This window comes from Aplidium turbinatum, chromosome 8 (genome assembly GCF_918807975.1).
Source record: "Aplidium turbinatum chromosome 8, kaAplTurb1.1, whole genome shotgun sequence".
NCBI classification, from domain to species: domain Eukaryota; kingdom Metazoa; phylum Chordata; class Ascidiacea; order Aplousobranchia; family Polyclinidae; genus Aplidium; species Aplidium turbinatum.
This window is the reverse complement of record NC_137479.1, coordinates 13,168,099-13,186,950: the sequence shown is the minus strand read 5'-3', so window position 1 is coordinate 13,186,950 and position 18,852 is coordinate 13,168,099. Positions and strand designations below refer to the sequence as shown.

Genomic DNA, 18,852 nt, shown 5'->3' with positions numbered 1-18,852 from the left:
CCTTTTAATTATTTATGAATTTTATCGCATTGATCTTGTCAAAGTGACCAATATTTTTATTTTTGTGGTTGAGAGGTTTGCTTTACCTACTCTCAGTACGGTACATCAGTAACTATGTATATACAGTAGTTAACCTTTTAAGATACTACCCTAAAGCTTTGAGTGTCCCACTGTCCAATGTTGTAATTTATTGCAAAAGCTTCAGTCATACCGCTTGTTCCCATCCATTGGTACGATTGCTGAAATATTGTTGCTTGTTTTTGACAGAGTTAAGTCTAAAAGGACTCACTTGTACACCTAAATAGAGCGTTGCAATTTTGACTCAAGCGAATTGCTGCTGGATTTACAAGAAAACAGTTTCCTGAATTCCTTCCAATTGCGCAGGAAAGCGTTCAGCGACAATGTTTACCAATAGGCCACCGGTAAGTTAGACACAGCTTTGAAAGCTATCTGGTGCATTTCTTTTACCGTCATATGACTTTTGGGGATTTTTGAAGTTTGTTAAAGACTTCACTTCGCAACAAATACTGTAGATACGCGTGTAAATTGGTTTAGACCTGTAATTCTTAAAACAGTTTTTTGCTGCTTTACACATTTTTTGTACAAGCTTGCTTAGTTTTTCGTTCAATCAAATGGTTTTGCAAACACTTGCCAATCAAAAAAATCATACCAACTCTTTGCAATTCCAAAACTTATACGTATACCGTATTTGCTGCATCTCTGCTCAATCGCACCATATTAAGACTAAACGATCCGATTCACCAATTTTCCTCACGTAGCAAACAATGGCACGAAAGGGTAAAATCGAAGCCGTTGCAAAACTGCTCGGTTAGGCGAGTAGTTGTATTTAGCATTCAATCATTGTAAAAGCAGGCTGCAATAGGTTTTAGGTTTAAAATTCAGTTCAATACATTTGTTTTTATTTCTGACCACCACAGCGCAAACAATACACGTCAACATAGAAAAGGGTAGAAGCGACAGTTAAAGCTCATTACATGAGTGAGAGGCATTTAACACAACACATTCGGTTTGAGGTTATTAGTTTCACCACTCACATGGCATGTTTTTTTTTACTAATATTAAGACAGAAATAATGGATTTATCGGGCGTTGACAAATTTACCGATAATGTTCAACTCTGCTGTTTTTGTGTACCCAAACAGTAAACTGTTTACTTTGCGCTTCTATGCCATAGTTAATATTTGCCAACTTGAGTCGACGCGCATTATAAACCAGTAAAGTGATTTTCTAGTGCTGTGGACGGCCTATCATTGCACTCGCCCCATATCACCTATTATCTTGCATAATTATGTATGTTGCACCCTTCACAATCAGTGAGAATGTACTTTTGCAGTTGATCGAGTTTCTACTTTGTAAACTTACCAACTGAAATACATCGAAAATGTGTAGGTGATGTTGAAACTGTTGTGTGGATATTTTTGAGACTGTTCTTACAAGGAAGTGGCATCAGAGCGTAATGTGCTGACAACTGGTCTTTTACATTGCACGTGCGTTTTTTAAGGAAGACAATTTGTCTTTCTAATTTTGTTTTACTCAAGCAACTGCAGTTTTCGAGTTTACTTTTTAATGCTCATTTTGTGACTAGGTTACTTTCATGCTCTTGTTGAGACAGCCCTAGTGAATTATGTGCTTTATCGCATTCACTTGTGATGTTCAAATTAGTGGGCCATATTAATCTACCTGCTGCGCCCATGACGGTTTTCATTATTAGGCTCCCAGATCGAAAACTTTGTTATCTCCTTAACTTTACAGCCTATTTTAGATTTAAACAGACTTCAGGTTTTTTTTTTCAATTTTTTTTGAAACTTTGAAATGTTATTTTTGGTATCAACAGAATAGTAATTTTTACCTTGCTAATTTCTTTTTGCATGAGCTTGTTTTCGTGTTCTTGGTCAGGGTCATTTAGATTTGATCAAAGCCAATACGAAACGAGGACAGAACATAAGAATATCTTGAAACGTAGACAGTGCGGTAAAATTTGAAACGTGTGACTTTGAATCACCCTTAGGGGTGTTCGAATAGCATTTAAAATCTTTTACGTTTCAAATTAAATTTGTAGTGAAGAGTTGCGTTTCGCTCTGGTATAATTCATTTTGATTACGCCTCAAAGAAAGGTAACTTGGCGGTTAACACAAGTTATGCAATTTTGTGTAATGGCTTAGCAAAATATCGATTCTCTTTAAGTTTTTGAGTTAATTGATTTCAAAGAATCAATTTTCAGGAATCTTTCCGGCTGTTAAAGCAAAGACACCTCTTTGTACCAGCTGCCCTTGAATTATTATTACAACCATTCAGTGATCATACCACTAGTGCAGCACATTATATGGAAGACACTTGAAACACAGGATGGTGTGCCACCAATACCAAGCTCCATGGTTTTATACCTCACCCCGTGGCGCGCCCCCATGGTATGGACCTGACCTGACTTGGGTCAAGCTCAATAGAATTTGAACAGGACTCGTCCGCAGTATGTACAGGTGTCTCCCTCATCGGCCTGCAAATGCGGCCGGAGGAACAAACTGCTGACCATGTCGTTCTTGAATGCCCCATTTACAAGGCGCCAAATGGAATGCATGGCGCAGCAGAACTGAACGAAGCCACACTCACCTGGCTTTCCATCACCTGCCCCGAAATTTGAACAATCCTGCCTCACGCGAAAGACGAAGAAAGACTATCTTACTAAAAATCATTGCTGTGGATAAACTGAAGTTGTTACGAGAATCATTTCTTTTAGTTGTCCAAGGCTTTTCACGCAACTTGTTTGTTCGGTCAACATTAGGCAAGGTACTGGTTTCGTACAATATCAGCTACATGCTACGGCAAACAACAAAATTATTCTTGTGTTTTTTCGTTTGTTCAAGTCCAGCATGGGTAAACACTGAACTGTGCAAATAGTCGAAAGGCCGAACACGTTAGTGAAACCGTAGGCAATAAATAACGATGATGAAGTACAGATAGCAATTGTTTTTAGACATGAATCCTATCAAATGTTAAATCGATCCTAACTGCACTTTTTCAAACGGTTTTAATTTTGCCGTACGGTGTATCGCGCTTCGGAAATGTATTTGCGGGAGCAAGACGGTATTCGATGCGCAATGTAATTAATGGGTGATCCATTCAAGGCTCCAATAAACAGAGAGAAACTCTATAAATTTTAAATGTTTACACAGATCTTGCTCTCTTTGAAAGATCACAATCAACACCCCACTAAAATTCTTCATTTATTGCACAATTTTATCACAATGTTTAGCGAAGGCATACTAGCTGTTTGAACACTGTCGAAATTCCATCAAATTGTAATAAATAACTTTTATAGTTCAGTTAACAATCTATTGTTTGTCGCAGGGTCCCTCAGCCCAGAGCTTCAAGACTGTGCCTGATCTTTGCGACAGAATAAAGGGGGACTTCGGATGCCTTCAAGCTTACAATCACAAGTAATTAAAATTACTCCACGAAATTTAGTTTTTTATGCTTTGCTATATTACTTGTATTTAATAAGACACTTTTTACAAAAAAATTTCTTAAATCTTGGAGACTTCGCCTAAATTTGTGTGCGAAGTGATTCTAGAAATAATAAAGTGTTAGTTAAGTGCGCTCAAGACTCTGCCCTACACTGGCTACCATACAACACCTTCTTGTGCAAAATGAATAAGGCCCAAGTTGACAAAATATTTGGTTTTTATGGCGTTGGAAGTCAAGTGATGTTTGCTTTGTGCATAATGGACAGCTTCCATTCGCTTGAAAGGCTGCTTTGCTTGTTGTGAGTTTAAAGACTGCCTTTGTGTCTCTCTTAGAAGGGAATCAATTTCTTGTGTTGACAATGTCTGTGTGTTTATGGTATCTGCTTAATTTCGACCAGCGATTTATTCACCCCAAGTCCATCTCATGTAAGCAGTTGGTCATGCCATCCACATTTTGCTGGTCAAGCAAAGTTGAAATACGGAAGAAGTTTCTTTCATCTAATCTTTTGTCTATTAATTATTCTTTGCAGCTTAAAAGTGGAGATTGAAAAACTTGCCACGGAAAAAACAGAGATGCATCGACAATACGTAATGGTGAGTCTAGTACAAATTGAATAAAAAGTTAAATATTTTTGATCACTGCCCGATCAGGCAGTGATCAAAAATAACGACTGATTTGCCGTCTGTGTATCGGTTGTCGAGTATTCTCGATTGTTATTTGATGGTAAAACTTGGTAATATTAACACAGCAAAATCAGATCTTTTTACGTTGGTTTAACGTTACATAAGTTCAACGGTGGTTTGAAATGTATTTCATCTTTTGAGGCCACTCTGCTTGCAAGCAAATGGCCACGTGATGTGACATTGCTACTGCTGTGTCAAAATCTCCGTGATGAGTTCTAACAACGCTTTCATTCGAATGTGTTGGTAATTTAATTAAAATGACACCTACTTCGTCTAATGTGTGCCGTCTTGCTAGACTCGCGAGAGGTCCCAAAAGAATTCACGGGTTTGCGACTTTAGACTATAGCAACTGGTAGGGGTACAGCGTGTGTTGAAGCGGATATCGCATTTCACATATGCTGGGCAAAGAACTTCTTTGTTTTGCCGTTAGTAAAGCATGGCTAGTCGTGTAATCGACAATATGCTTTGAGTTCATGATTGAATTGAACATTGGTCCAGTTTCCTCAAGCAATTACTTGAGCGCTGTATTCAGGCAATTCGCAAACAATTAAAGGAAAAATCAAGCTGATGAGGCAGGCATTTTGAAGAGTGTTGACATCCTGTGCCGTGGTGCAGTACAATGGCTTATAATCTGGCACTGAAATACGCATTTGACAGTTGGTACGTGAAAAAACTTCGCTACATTGCAGACAGGAAGTATTCGGAGTGTTTGAGCGGTCTGCCATTGGGTAATAGATTAGAAATGCTTCCCACTGCACTCGTAGAAAACCTTTCTTCGAGTGAACCTTTTGCGCCAATGTTCATCCGCCGTGTCAAGACTTTTCGTATGCCAATCACGATGTAGTCGAACCTTGCGAATATCTTCTGCAGTATTCGCTATTAAACTTACTGAAACTTCCTGAATGTTTCGTCTTGTTTGAAAGATTCTTCTCGATTAAGTGGCAATTGTTCCCATTCGCTTTCAAATGAATTGCATCATATTCAGTGATACCAAATAAAGCAAAGCTCTACAATTTGGTGATCAACGCAAAGAATTAACGAAAGTGTTTGTAGATCACTAACCTCAGACTTTTCATGATTATAGTTGCCTAGTATGTATTGCTGCAGACAGATTTTTAACGACACATGTATCGAACGAAACTCAGGCTGTTGTGTGACTGACTTCCTTGAAGGCTGACTCGCGTTACCTTTGCGCACCCAGAGAGCAACTCAGTCGCTTTTTACATTGATTCAACGTCTACATACGTTGAATCAATGTAAAAAACGACTGATTTGCTGTTTAGATACTTCCTGTGGTATTCACATAGTCGCAAGCGCACCACCACGTTCCTGTTGGAAAGTGAACATATTTGCATTAGTCGACCGTTGAAAAGGAGCAAGGGTATATATTACACAACTATCTAGCCTTGTCCCGGACGCAAAATTTTTTTTCTAACGAACTTTTTGTTACTTCGCATAGAGTTTGTATTAATACCGTGTGAATGCAAACATTTTTCGTTGGCGTGTTTGGTTCAGTGGTTTCATCTTGTGCCTGATGTTCGTGAGAACAACGGTTCGACGCCCATCGAAGTTAATTTTTTTTCTTTAAATAAATTTTTGCTGTGCACAAAGACTTTTCAAAAAAAGTAGGATTAGGGTTAATTTTTGATCAATTCGGAAAATCTTACTTTTAGAAATTTAGAGTGACCAGATTCAATTTCTTTTCTCAACTTTTTTAAACTTGACTAGACTAGGTGTGTCTCCAAGCTTTTCAATGTTTAAATTTGGACCTGGAGCTTTGAAAACCGCGCGACAAAAATGAATCGGCAAAAACAGTTTCGCGCGTTGCGCGGTAACCAGTAATGGTTACACTTACAGAAATATGCAAATGAGACAGAAAGTTCGTGACAGGTTTTGCTGTGTGGGGGATGGGACACTGATTCTTGCCACGCGCAAGGAACATTATCCGCTACCCCCCCAATGTTTTGCTTTATTGTCGAAATTTTGTGCTAATATCAAGTTAACACTCTCTCTTAACTCTTGTTATTTTTATCCTTATGACATTTGCTGGTTTCTTTTACAGTATTACGAAATGTCGTATGGCCTGAACTTGGAAATGCATAAACAAGTAAGTCATTATTTTCACGCATTGTTGAGCAATAAAACATTTTATTGATTAGCCTGTTTCTAACTAAAATTTCAACAAAGCTGTTCAACAGGCGTCTTATCTATGCAAAAGCAGTGTGTTCTCCTACTGTATTATGAACTAACCTGTCACAAAATGTTGCAATAATTAAATCGATGTAAATTCAGATGTTTTATTAGACATCATTGACTTGTTGGAACAGGTAAACGTTGCCTGTTTAGCACATAGCAAAGCACTACTGTAGACCAGGGCTACTCAACTGGCGGACCGCGGCCCGAATCCGGACCTTCTGAGTGTTGATAGTGAACCTCGGCCTTTTGAAAGAATAACCTCATTGCCACGTTTCTGGGCCTCTTTAAATAGATTTATACTGGGAGAAAGCATTTTTTTTCTGTAATTATCCTAGTCCTAGTAGCTGGTGAAGGGGCCCCCAACACTTTGTCAAAAATCCTAGAGGAGTTACATTTTACTTTAAAAAAAATGGTTTGTTATTATCATTGATACTTTAACTTTCGTGGTTGCGTATGAAATAATTTATTCACCGGACCCCTAAAAGCATTCAATTCGTCGCACCGGACCTTTATCAGCATTAGTTGAGTAACCCTGCTGTAGACCCCGTCGTAGCAAACAAGTGAAAAGCACGCATTTGGGTTTTTGTTTCGGATTTGCGTTTTTTTACTTCATTCGTTTGCAGCCAAATGTTTCTGTGCTTTATCATTTTTGAACAGGTACGGTACTCGATCCACTAAATTGGTCATGTTTGATTAACGAAACGTCGGAATATACGCAGTTTATCACTTAAAATTTTGCTCATTTGCACCACGAGAACGTGATACGCTTTCAAATGCTTCCAGTTCTCTAGAGTCCAGATGTTGCTTTGACAGCCAACAATGCTTTATTCAGTTTATTGAACTTGGTTGCTTTCAAAATCATTAACACAAAGGGGAGATTAGGCAGGATCATTTCGCTTGTTTTAATTTATAAATGCTCAAATTGATTTAGCTCTATGTTTTTCTTTTGGGGATGCTGTGTTGTTTGTATCAAGGCCAAGATGTAGTCTTTGTACCAACGGAACAGCAAGAGTTTTTATTTTTGCATCGATTCAATCTAGCGATGTTGAAGTAATGGTTATCAAGATAAAATAACACACTTAATTTTAACGCAAAGGTTTGCATGTCTCACACGTTTTGAAAGATTGCACTATATGGGAAGTCCGACCAAATGCAAATCCATACGTCACAGCTGTCTTTCTATGCTTTGATATTCACTCCTTCAAGTTGAAATTTTGTGGCTTGCATCATGAAGTGTAGTGTGTGTGCTGCAGCAGTTCAGTTTTGGAATTGGTGGTTCGTTTTAACAATCTTTTCTCAGGTGTATAAACATAGATAACTATTGAGTAAACTATTGTACCAATAATACATAATTGTTTGCTCTTTGAGACCCAAAATTTTCAACTAAAGATGTTGAAATGTTAGAGTTGTTACTTTTTCACACAACGTTGAATAAGTAAATGCAAATTAGGTCATTATCCTCTTACACAACAGCAAACATTAACACATTTTCCGGACTGTTGGGGTGTCGTAGAAGAAGGTCAAAGAGGCATTGTGAAGTCAAATGAACCAACTTTGCAACAAAAATCAGCGTGCTGACAATACAGCTAGCTCGTACTTACGCAATTTCGTCTGGAAAAACAGCTGCTAAGCAGCAAGTTTTGGCGAACGTTGCAATCGCACGTGCAACGACAACGTAGGAAACGTAGCATGCTGCGCAGGCAACAGACGGTAGCAGTCTCGGAGAGTTTTGAAAAGTAAAATGGGACCACAGAAAATTCATAGCTTGCACCCCACACGGCTCAAATTCCAGATCGAAAAGAAGTGTCATTCTTGGATAAGTCGTCGATATGATGACGATCTTTGATTTGCGTAAAAGTGACCAATCTTCTTCTTTATTTTACCTTTGGCAAACTCTCCCAAGGACAACGACAAATTTACCCCACCAGCTATTTTTTTGATCAGTCACTGCGTTTGTTATACAAGAGCCTACCTATGGTAACCGAGCCTCGGTTAATAATCTAAACGAGGCTGGGAAGCTCGAACACATGGTCTGATGAATGACGCAAAACGTGATTCCTCTTGTCACGTTGCAACTTGATCATTTCATTACCCATAATATTTGAAGACCCATACTGTATGAGATCGTGAGCCGCGTGCCACAATTGATAATGAAAGGAACAGGATGGATTGTTAGCTTGGCTGGATTGCGCTTACTTTTAGCGTGTTTACTCTTACCCGACTGCGGTCGGAAAATTTGAATCTACAAATAGTTATTCGATTGCACTCAAGTTTCTTCTCAAAAACGAATTGAAGTTTGAAGCGCACTCGTCGTGGCCACTTGCTCGGCACTTAACCACCTCTCTCTGTATGCTTTGAAGGGCTACCACTCGATCTCGTCGCCAACAATAAAAACCTAATCATCAAATATTTTGTAATCTCTTTGCGCTTTAATTCAATTCTTTAGTAGTTTAGATTGGCTTAGGAAGCAAAATCACCTTCAGTCATGGACAGTCTCGAATAATCCGCACAATTTTTATGCTTTGGAAGTGTTTGACGTCTGTTGATATTGTGTTTGCCTGTGGAAATGCCTTTTTTCTGTGACTATATTACTTTGTGACATCAGCATTCAGTTGTGTTGTTTCTTGTTGACCTTGACTGGTGTTGTGGCTTGTGACGAGGAACTATTTGATGTTTCTGGTTTGTTGTGTTGATGTACTTGTTGTTGAAGTCTCGTCAGTTTGATTAGTACTGTATACAGTCTACTGAAGAAGGTAACAAACACACTAACAAAGCACATGATTTTCGAGTAGGAAACAATTGCCCATTACTTAAGTATTGGTGACTCTTCTTGGACGATGAACAGTCGAAGTGACACCAAGTCGTTTCTACAAAGTGGAGAGTTGAATACGCAAAAAGTTTTGAATCATTTGCGGGGAAACAAGTCAAAACAAACCATTTTAGGCAAAGAGTGAAGCAGCTTGCATATAAAAAGACACTGACTTGGCAACTAAGCCAGCGATACAGCAGTTGTTATTTTCAAATGTTACTGTGTCGTTAAAATGAACTGTTTGGATACGAGCAGTGGATTCTAGGGCTAACAACGTGAACCGTATATATTTTTTTTATCAAATAATCGAGCAAAACAAAAGTTTTTTGTCTAATAATCAATTCAGCTGAAACATATTCAAATCTGTGCAAACTTGAATGTCGACATTGGTTCATTAATAGGTGCAACAATTTATTAGGTTCGCTGTGTCATTAGTTGCTACTGATCCCGTCATTTGCACAAACCGCTGCGAACATCTGCACAAGCCGCAGAGACTGGTGCAAATTGTTGCCCAGTGGTCGATAAAACTTAAAATAATGTTTTTGAGACGTTTCAAGAGCCAGTTTAGCGTTAAATGCTCTTATTGCTCTTGCTTAAATTGTCGATTCCAGCATTTTTCTGCAAAATGTTATCGCACGTCCAGGTTAAAGCGATGAGCACTATCATGAGATGATAATGGCCAGGGGGAAACCAGATATGAAGAGCTTATTTGCAGGGCGCTTGGGATATATCGAACATACAAGTGGTTGACTTTAGGCCAACATCTGTCGTTGCTCTTGCTTAAATTGTCGATTCCAGCATTTTTCTGCAAAATGTTATCGCACGTCCAGGTTAAAGCGATGAGCACTTTCATGAGATGATAGTGGCCAGGGGAAAACCAGATATGAAGAGCTTATTTGCAGGGCGCTTGGGATATATCGAACATACAAGTGGTTGACTTTAGGCCAACATCTGTCGTCTTATTTTTCACAGTAGTTGGTAATATAAAACCAATTAGGCGCTTCTCTGAAGTATGGCCTCACTTTTTGTATTGGTTTCGTCTGCACGTTTCTGTTAGGGAGGTTAACGTGGTTAAGCATCTCTAAATAAGTTCGTATTTTGTCGTTTTTTTTTACCTTCGTTTATTGTCTTTTTAAATTAAACTTATCTGACTTTCAGCTGAAATGAATAGTCTGTCGATCAATGGACGGTTATTATTAGTTTTTTTGTTGTTGCAGCAGGGCGCAGCACTGAAATCAATCGATTTGCTTGTCATAAATTTTGTGGCGTGCTGTTTGACGTGAATACACTTGAATGCATATTCGATTTCTATTAGCGCACTGGCTTAAGGGATGATACCATTCAGCGGCGCGGCAGCGTATAATTGTATTTGGTTGGGAAGTGTTTTGAATTATTCAGCAATTTCCTCGCGCACTTTGATTCAATCGATGCAAACACTATTAATTTCGGAATCGTAATTTGCACACTAACTCGTGTTTTGTATTCATGTTTGTCTCAAATTTTTTCTCTTCAACTCCGACTTAGTTCATCACCAATGATAAAATCGATCAATGCTCACTACATGGAGCGTTTGTGGTTTGCTTTTGTCACTAACAACGTGATTTGAAAACTTTTCCTTTCTCTTGGGTTGTCCTGACCCTTAAATTTTATCCAAAACGTGTGTGTCAAGCTTTCTGAGGAAGCAATGAATTGAGAAATCGCTTTTCAACAACGTATTTTTTGAATTAAACTTTGCCACCAATTACGCGTTGTTTCAACATCATGAAATGTTGTTGCCTAAACCGCAGACAACTTGCACTTTTTCCACTTTGCAAGATGAACATGCAGTTGGCATACTCTATATATCTAATTAAGGTTTTCGACATACATATTTCCCAGGGGTCTTAGTACTAATCGGAAATTTTTGTAATTTTCTTCTTAATGCGTCATCTGCGCGTATTCGACAATGCAATCATTTTATTTGATTTAGGATTGATCTGCCCTTTTCAACCACATTAAACACTTTCACATTTCACGGATATTTTGGACATTATTTTTTTAATTTGTACTTGCTGCCCAACTTGTTTTAACACTTCAAACATTTACTTACTTTCTAGCAATTTCCCTAGCCAATCCACCTGTAGAATAAACAGCCTAAATCTGCTAAAGTAGCTTTTAAAATTTGTTTAATTCATAGCCGCGTTAAAGCCGACACAGAAGTTTAAGTATCAGCCTGTCAATTTCCATTGTGGATTATTTTATTACCGGAAGTAAAAAGTTTTTACTTAAGCTTTGTCTTGCTTGTCGAACTTCAGTTAACAGTACAGTCTTGGTTTCATGCTTGATCTTTTTCAAACAAATTAGCTGACTTATTATTTAACAGTAAAGTTTTTAGAGTTTCAATGGATTTTTTTATGTTTGACTGACCATATGGACTGACATTTTTTGGCCACCATCACAAAATGTTAAGCTTTGCTTTTTTTTATCTGCGTTTATTTCTATTTTGACAGGTCTGTAGCGCTGCAATGATCTGACTAATTGTGTATCTAACGATAATGAACAACAATCATTTGATAAAACTTTCTACACGTCATGCTCCACAAGCAGCTTGACAACGTGATTAGACGACAGCTCACTTTGCAGCTTAGGGCAAGTTTTCAAATATTCAAAACTTGTTTCATTTTACAAATGCATATAATGTTAACTTCTGTGTTTGTCCTAAAGAATCGCAACCGCTTTTGTGCAGGGATAACTTGTACTGTTAGTTTGTTTTCGTAGAAGTATATCGTATATCTGCTTGACTGAGAGAATGCAGGCTCGAAGGCCTCTCACGTGTCACGCCTACACAGTAGGCTACACATGGCTATGGTCTTTCGCAGTCTTTCATTGGACACACACTCTACGTTTCGTTTTCTTTTTTATGTACGTTTTGTTTTGCAACCGAACAAAAAATAAAGAACTGTCTGTACCATGGACTTGAACCGAATCTGGACAGAATCGATTGTAGAAATGCGCCGACCAAACCATGCTCTTCACGATGGTGCCAAAATTATCACATTGTTAAGCACCGTCCTTCGTGCAGTGTTGAGTGAAGTTCCGGCTTGCTAAGGCTGCTAAGCGAACTGCTTGGTGAAAATCGTCATTTTGGCATAGGTAGCGTTCTGAAATGTTTAAGATAGTGCGTATATATCTAAATAAATCACATGGATCACGGCGCGCTCTGGTTTGAAAGGCTTTTTGCCAAAATTTAAGCTTTTACTGCAAGTTTTGTTAAATGAATTCGAATTCCTCATATCTTCGCTGCAACAAAAATTTGCCGCAGCCATTACGATCACTTTTCCTTGAAGGAGTAATTATAGAACAAATGTGTCTTGGTATTGGAAGCGCAGTACAACTTTTAGCTTTGAAGCAAAAGCTGTTTAGCCAACCTGTTTTTGCTTTACATCAAGACACTGGAAGTTCTTTTTTTTGCGTCTGAATGCGTGCAATGTCTTTTCATAAACTTGTCAAACGGCGCGAAATTAAAACCGAAAAAGTTGCAACAGTTTTTGCGGCTGTCACTTCATCATATGGTCCTTGTTATATGGGGCTGTGCTAGGAGGAAGCACGACCCAGGCCATGTCAGATTATCTCGGGATGCGTGGTGTTAGTCACTTTTTTTGTGAACCACTCACTTCCTCGGGGCTGCTGACGCGCAATAAATTTTGAAGTTTACCGTCACGATATCAAAGCCTGCTTGAAACGCAAAATTAACAAAAAAATCTCAACATTTTGGATCGATGTCGTGTGAAGAATCTAATCCATTAATTCCTTTTTGCAGTCAGAGATAGTGAAGAGGCTTGGAACAATATGCACACAGATTCTACAACATCTTCCGCAAGAGGTTCGTTTAATACTGACAATCCTGAAAAGCAAACTTTATAAAAAAAAAATTTCTGAAAGTTTCTTGTCTTATTTTGTTCCTTGTAGTCCTAAGCTAAAATCGAGTTTTAGCTTTGGTCCAGCGGAGGTAAGATCACTGGCGCAATTCACTTTTTTATCCGATTATGTCCAAAACATCCTACTCCCCCATTTTCATCATCTCCCTTAAGCTATCTTTCTATCTTCGTTTACGTCTTCTTTTTTCTTTCCCAATTTCAAACTGTCATTAAGTGTCCCAACCTGTTGTTCTTGTTTCTAAGTTTGTCTAGTTTTATCAGTATCTCAAACCATGGCAGCATTTCCATCTCCATACCTCCACACCTGCATCTTGTATTTGCCATCGCTTCTATCTCAAATCACCTGCGAAGTTTTATCAATGTCTTCCATGCATCTGAATTTTACTTGTTTTGAAACCTTCTTAACCTCTTTGTGTGTTGAGCCAGGCCTTAAAACTCGTGTTTTTGTCCGGCAGCCATCGTGGCCTACCGAGAGCTCTTTCTCGGCGGCCAACTCTGCATGCTTGGAGGCCAAAATACAAAACAACGATAGCACAATTAAATAGAATTAAACTTGCAACAATGCCAAAATGATCACTTAGTGTTATTGAAGTCTCAGCGTCCTGCTATAGAATCGTTGTACCACGCAATAAATGCTTTATCGGGATTGTAATCCGGTATTGTGGGACCATCTAACGACCCTAAATTATTTCAACTGCACACCGCCTTTCGTAAAACCTGACCATTTATACCGTTATGATGTCACCATTTAGGGTGTGAACTGTGACGTCACTATCCCACAGCGGAAACATTTCTCAACTCTGAAGACACGTGTTTTCCCCTCGGATGTCAATTAACCTTTCCAGATAACAAAATCCGTCATTTTGGCATTGATTCTACGTTTGCAGTGGTTAAATTAGGGTAAAAATGACGAATTTTGTTGTCTGGGTAGTTCTCCCTTTTAACAACGATTCAATGTCCGACAACATTGAATCAACATAAAAAAGACAACATTGCCAGCCAATGTAAATTAGCACTTCGGATTAACGCTTTGTTAAAATAAATGTCGGGAATTACAAACAAGACTTATAACCGGTGATCGCAGCTGGACATTTTCCATACAATAGCAAATGTTTCCGCACCATATAACAGTGGTGATTATGACGTGCTGACCTAGTTTTGTAACACTTTTTGATACTAGATATTTTCGACAGTTAATCCACGATCTTTCTATTGCAAAATTAAATAATTAGCTGAAGAAACCGGCGGCCAAATTGGCCGACTGAGGAGGCAGCACCGGCGGTCATTCAAGCACTACTTAGCGGCCATGTCCGCGATGGCCGCCGGCTGCTTTAAGGCTTGTTGAGCGTTACTGGTCTTAAAATGAGAAAATGCGACATACAATCTGTTAAAACGGTATGAAGGTTACGACAAATATTGGTCATGACTAAGCTTGCTTTTATTCTTTTTCCAGCAACAGCAGCAAGTCCTATCTGCGATAGAACGAGCAAAGCAAATTACGACGAGCGAGATTAATCAGGTAATTGTGGTAAGTGAAAAGGTACCGCCACGAAGAGTTCACTAACAAGCCACCGTAGATACATTTTGAATTTTTTTTAGTGATTGTTTTATAGTCAACTGACGTGAAGAGAAGAATTGCAGTAAAATGTTGTTGAGACCGAATATTAGTGCTGTAGTCTTTGATAAGTGGTGGACGGTGGTGGAGTTGAAATTAATCCGTATTTTTTAAAAGTAAAACTAGTTTTTTCAGATGCGACGCTAAATTCTTTATTCTGAAAATATGTTTTTTATGCAGCAACTCCAAGTTCAAAACTTGATGTCCCATTCTGGGGGATCAACGCATCCTTCCGGACACCCATCAATGAACGCCCATGCTGCGATGGCAGCTGCTTTTGCTGCCAATGGGGTCGTTCCTCCTCCTGTTCTTCCTCCTCAATCTGCGGCTGGGTTCACTCCTACTGGACTTCCCGCATCTTCATCTGCTGCTGCGGCCGTAGCCAACGCTCTCGCTTTTTCGCACTCCGCTGCAGCTGGACTTCTTCCGCAACACGCTCTCGCTCAACATATGTTCGGAGTTCGAGGTCCTGGAGGTGCCCCGGCAGTGATGATGCACGGTCTCAACATCAAAGATGAAGGGAGACGACCCACTGACCAAACGGCATCAGGTAGTGCATCTTCTTCAATTGTTTATCTCTTGTATGAAGATGGGAGCCTCGCTACACTGTATCATGATCATATCCATCATCACGTCAGATCATGTTTACGTGGACAAGAGCAATTGAGCATCCAAACATTTCAGAGATAATGAGAACTTTTAAATGCTCTACGACTTAGTGTGCGGAACGTAGAAAAATTTGGCGCCAGCTGGATGTCGAAACATTCTGAAAAATAAGTCTCACGACTTTGATCGTGTTCGATAGGCTATAATGAGGACAAGATTCCGCTGCAGCTGCTATCAGCGAAATAGACCGTCTTGTTATCGTAAGCTCCATGCAACTGAACCTCATATTCTTGTTTACGGACACTTACTGTCTTTGAGTGTTGGATTAGCTTGTGCACACTTGCTTTTTTAATGGTCCAGGTACTCAAAACAACTCTCCGTGTAGCCAAAGGGTTGTTGAGTGAAGTATAAATACACTTAACAGGTATTATTGACTTTAGTGCGGTAGTTTTTGTCTGTTTGTCAAATCTACCATAAATAATTAACGTGGATGAACGATTTCTTGCAATTTATAATTTATTGGCAAGCTTCTTATAACAGCGTGTACCATCTATCACCTCCGCCAAATATGTTGGCTGTAAATTTTCTCTCTTTTTGTCTGTTTTCTTCATCGCTTTGACGTTGAGGATGGCTAGTTGTTACTTGTTATTCATCCGCTGATTTTTGCAGGAGAACGTGAAAGGGAAAGAGCTACAAGTAGGCAGGTGAGGTTTCAAGCCACGTTTTGCAAAATGCTACGTTTTTTGCAAATTATCTAGCTAAGCAAAAGTGCAACTTTTGCTAGCTGGATAATGAACATTGCAACTGGCAAAGTTTTTACAGCGCTCTACGGTTTTTTCGTCTTGCGTCTGTTTCATGCTCCCCATGGGCCTTCTTGCTCCTTTATTCTAAAAAAATAATTGAATCCCTATTTAAAAGCTTTGGCTCAACATCACCAAGACAGAGACCCGGGCCTTCCAAAAGTTGCAAAGAAACTAACTGGGCGTTGATTTGGTTATTTTTACGCATTTGCTTTAATTTTTTGGAGTTGCGACGTTTTGGAAACCTCGACTTCGCCAATATTATTTTGTTTTGTCATTTTGTTGCCCTGCAATCCCTGGATTGGTACAAGGTGATAGGGTGGGTATACGTTTCTTTTTAGTCCTGTAGCTGTATTTTACATGCACTTTGAATCTGCTATTCCTTTCTAAAATCGATTGAAGGCGCTAATTAATAATTATTACTTCCACTGGAAAAGGTTCACAAGCGTTTTTGCCAAGCCTGACAGTTTTAATAAATAATTCAAGTATTTTCATCTTTTTTTGGCATGACGCTTCTTCTATTCAGTGATTCTGTTTTCAGTGAGGATTTGGTTTGGTTTCAGAAAAACGTAGACATGCTTTCGTCTTGATAGATCACGCCCCACGTTTTTTTTTTAAAATTTTTTGTTGGAAACGCCTTCATTCCATTTCATCTGTTAGGCTCTCACTGTATGTCCCAAAGCGCAATATCAAACGCGATTATTGCCATTCAATTGATGCGGCCGGCTGTTCATATGCCAGACATTGTTGCTTATTGCTTTGTGATTAAACTTGAACCTAATGCGTCTTTTGATACCAATTGCATTTCCTATTACCCATCATGGAAAAGTATCGCTCATAAAACGTTGATTCACTTTTTCCAAGTGCCAATCCTGATGATGCCATTACGTAATGGCACATGCCCTGCACGCTGCAGTATTTTTCACACAGTTTAGTCATGCTTGCAAAGATTGTGATTTCCCTACGTGGAAGTTACCTAAATCTAGATCAATTTATATTTTCGAAGAACAGTGAGGTGAGAAGGCAAGTTCTCTCACACATCATTTCGTATTTGAACTTCATAAAAAGCACGCACTTTATAACGTCGCTTTTTTGTAGTTTCTAAAGTTTTATGGACGCGACAGAGCGTCAAACGAAAGTCTGTGGTAAAGGCCTCCCGTTTGATCAAATTTGTCATTACTACGTCACAAGAATGAATTTAATCAACTTCACGCGTCTGGAAAAACCTATCCCACCCAGAAAATCGGTCTATTTTTACGACGTCTGTGGACACTGAATCAATGTGAAAAAATACTGGTTTGCTGACTGAATAAGCTGAATAAGCATGCGTTGAACAAGCAACCATATCAAGGTTATCCTATTTTTTCATATTGTAATCTAAAGATCATGGCTGTTTTCATGATAATCCACCAAATCGCACCTGTTCACACATAACCATTTAATGTCATGTGTAAAGTCAATACCTTCGGCTCATATTCTCCATATGCTAATCACGCTATCATATTTCGCCGAGCAAGATCAAAGAGATGCCACTAGATTTCGCTTGAAGGCATTCACATTTCACAACCCCACCGAGTGGGCTCATTTTCAATGAAACGATTTCTTTTTGACTTGCTTGGCGTTTTTTTTTTGTCGGAGTTTTTCGATGATTACCGTTTGCGCATCTTTCCCATGTTTGCAATGAACGCTCTTGGATATAAGCAGAATGACATCCCATTGCACTTTTCGGAAAACTTATTGTTGTTGCATTGTGACATTTCTACCAATCTTTGTGGTACTATCCAGTATCCAGTGCACTGCTTGTGAATCACGTGTTCGAAGACGCGCTCTCACTAGCGCCCACCGATCTTCTTACTAATCACAGCGCCTACCTATGCTGGCCAATCACAGCGCACTTTTCGAAGTGTTAGTCTAAGACTAAAAAGGTAATCACAGTTTTGTTCATTTATTTTTGTAATATTTCATAATTTTCATTTTTAAAACTGGAAAGATTGTGCTTTCTCATTTAAAATTTTTCAACTCACATCCTCGTGTAAATTTTCTGATCTGGCCGCAATTATTCTTGATCTGTAGTTTTAATTCTTTTTCTATGATCTTACTTCAATCAATATGAAAGAAATTAACAAAATATCGATCGTACTGGAGGGCATTTGTCGAGAGTTTCATTTTTACAAAAGATTAGCTCAATTTCTCTTGTCCTGTCAAACGTGCATTAAAAATACTGAATAAAACTTCACTTCAAGCTGGAACGGAGGTTAATTTTTGTTAATAATTTGGCAAACGAACACTTTTTAACGACCCTATGCTTTTAAACGTTGCGATGATGTGAAAACTAAAAGTTTTGCTTTGAGCAGGTTGTTATATTGCCATTGTATGGTATGTGCTACGCGTTGACTGAATGATAAATAGCGTTAAATTTACGCTTTCAGACCGAAATTTCAAGCCAGTGCTATTCTTGTGCTTTACGTTTTCCTTCATACTGCACAAGCGGATGAATAATTCAAATCTTTGTGTAAATTACGCAATCGGATTCATCCAAAATTCATCGCAGACTGCGACCGGCGTGTGTGCTTTCCCCATACTCTCTTATTGCTTCTTGAATAATTGATGTGGGTAACCTCTAACTGTCAGATCATATTTTTGCGCATGCTGAATATTGCATGCGCTTTCGAGGGGGTTTAGGCCACAATAAAATAATTATTTGCCTTTTCTCTGATTGCTAATAGCGTTATTTTCATGCAGAA

The 18,852-nt window shown here is 38.8% G+C and overlaps 1 protein-coding gene across 1 annotated transcript in view; it reads left to right on the top strand.

Annotated features, from left to right (window-relative positions):
- The first annotated feature begins 284 nt into the window (after positions 1–284).
- Positions 285–18,852, top strand: part of LOC145775311 (transducin-like enhancer protein 4) — a 31,228-nt gene continuing 12,660 nt past the window's right edge. Inside the window, exons 1-8 of the mRNA XM_082586581.1 lie at positions 285–422; positions 3,366–3,454; positions 4,012–4,075; positions 6,228–6,272; positions 12,970–13,032; positions 14,541–14,612; positions 14,883–15,252; positions 15,981–16,012. Coding sequence (XP_082442707.1) covers positions 402–422; positions 3,366–3,454; positions 4,012–4,075; positions 6,228–6,272; positions 12,970–13,032; positions 14,541–14,612; positions 14,883–15,252; positions 15,981–16,012 — 756 coding nt within the window. The 5' untranslated portion in view covers positions 285–401. The remainder of the gene's footprint in view (positions 423–3,365; positions 3,455–4,011; positions 4,076–6,227; positions 6,273–12,969; positions 13,033–14,540; positions 14,613–14,882; positions 15,253–15,980; positions 16,013–18,852) is intronic.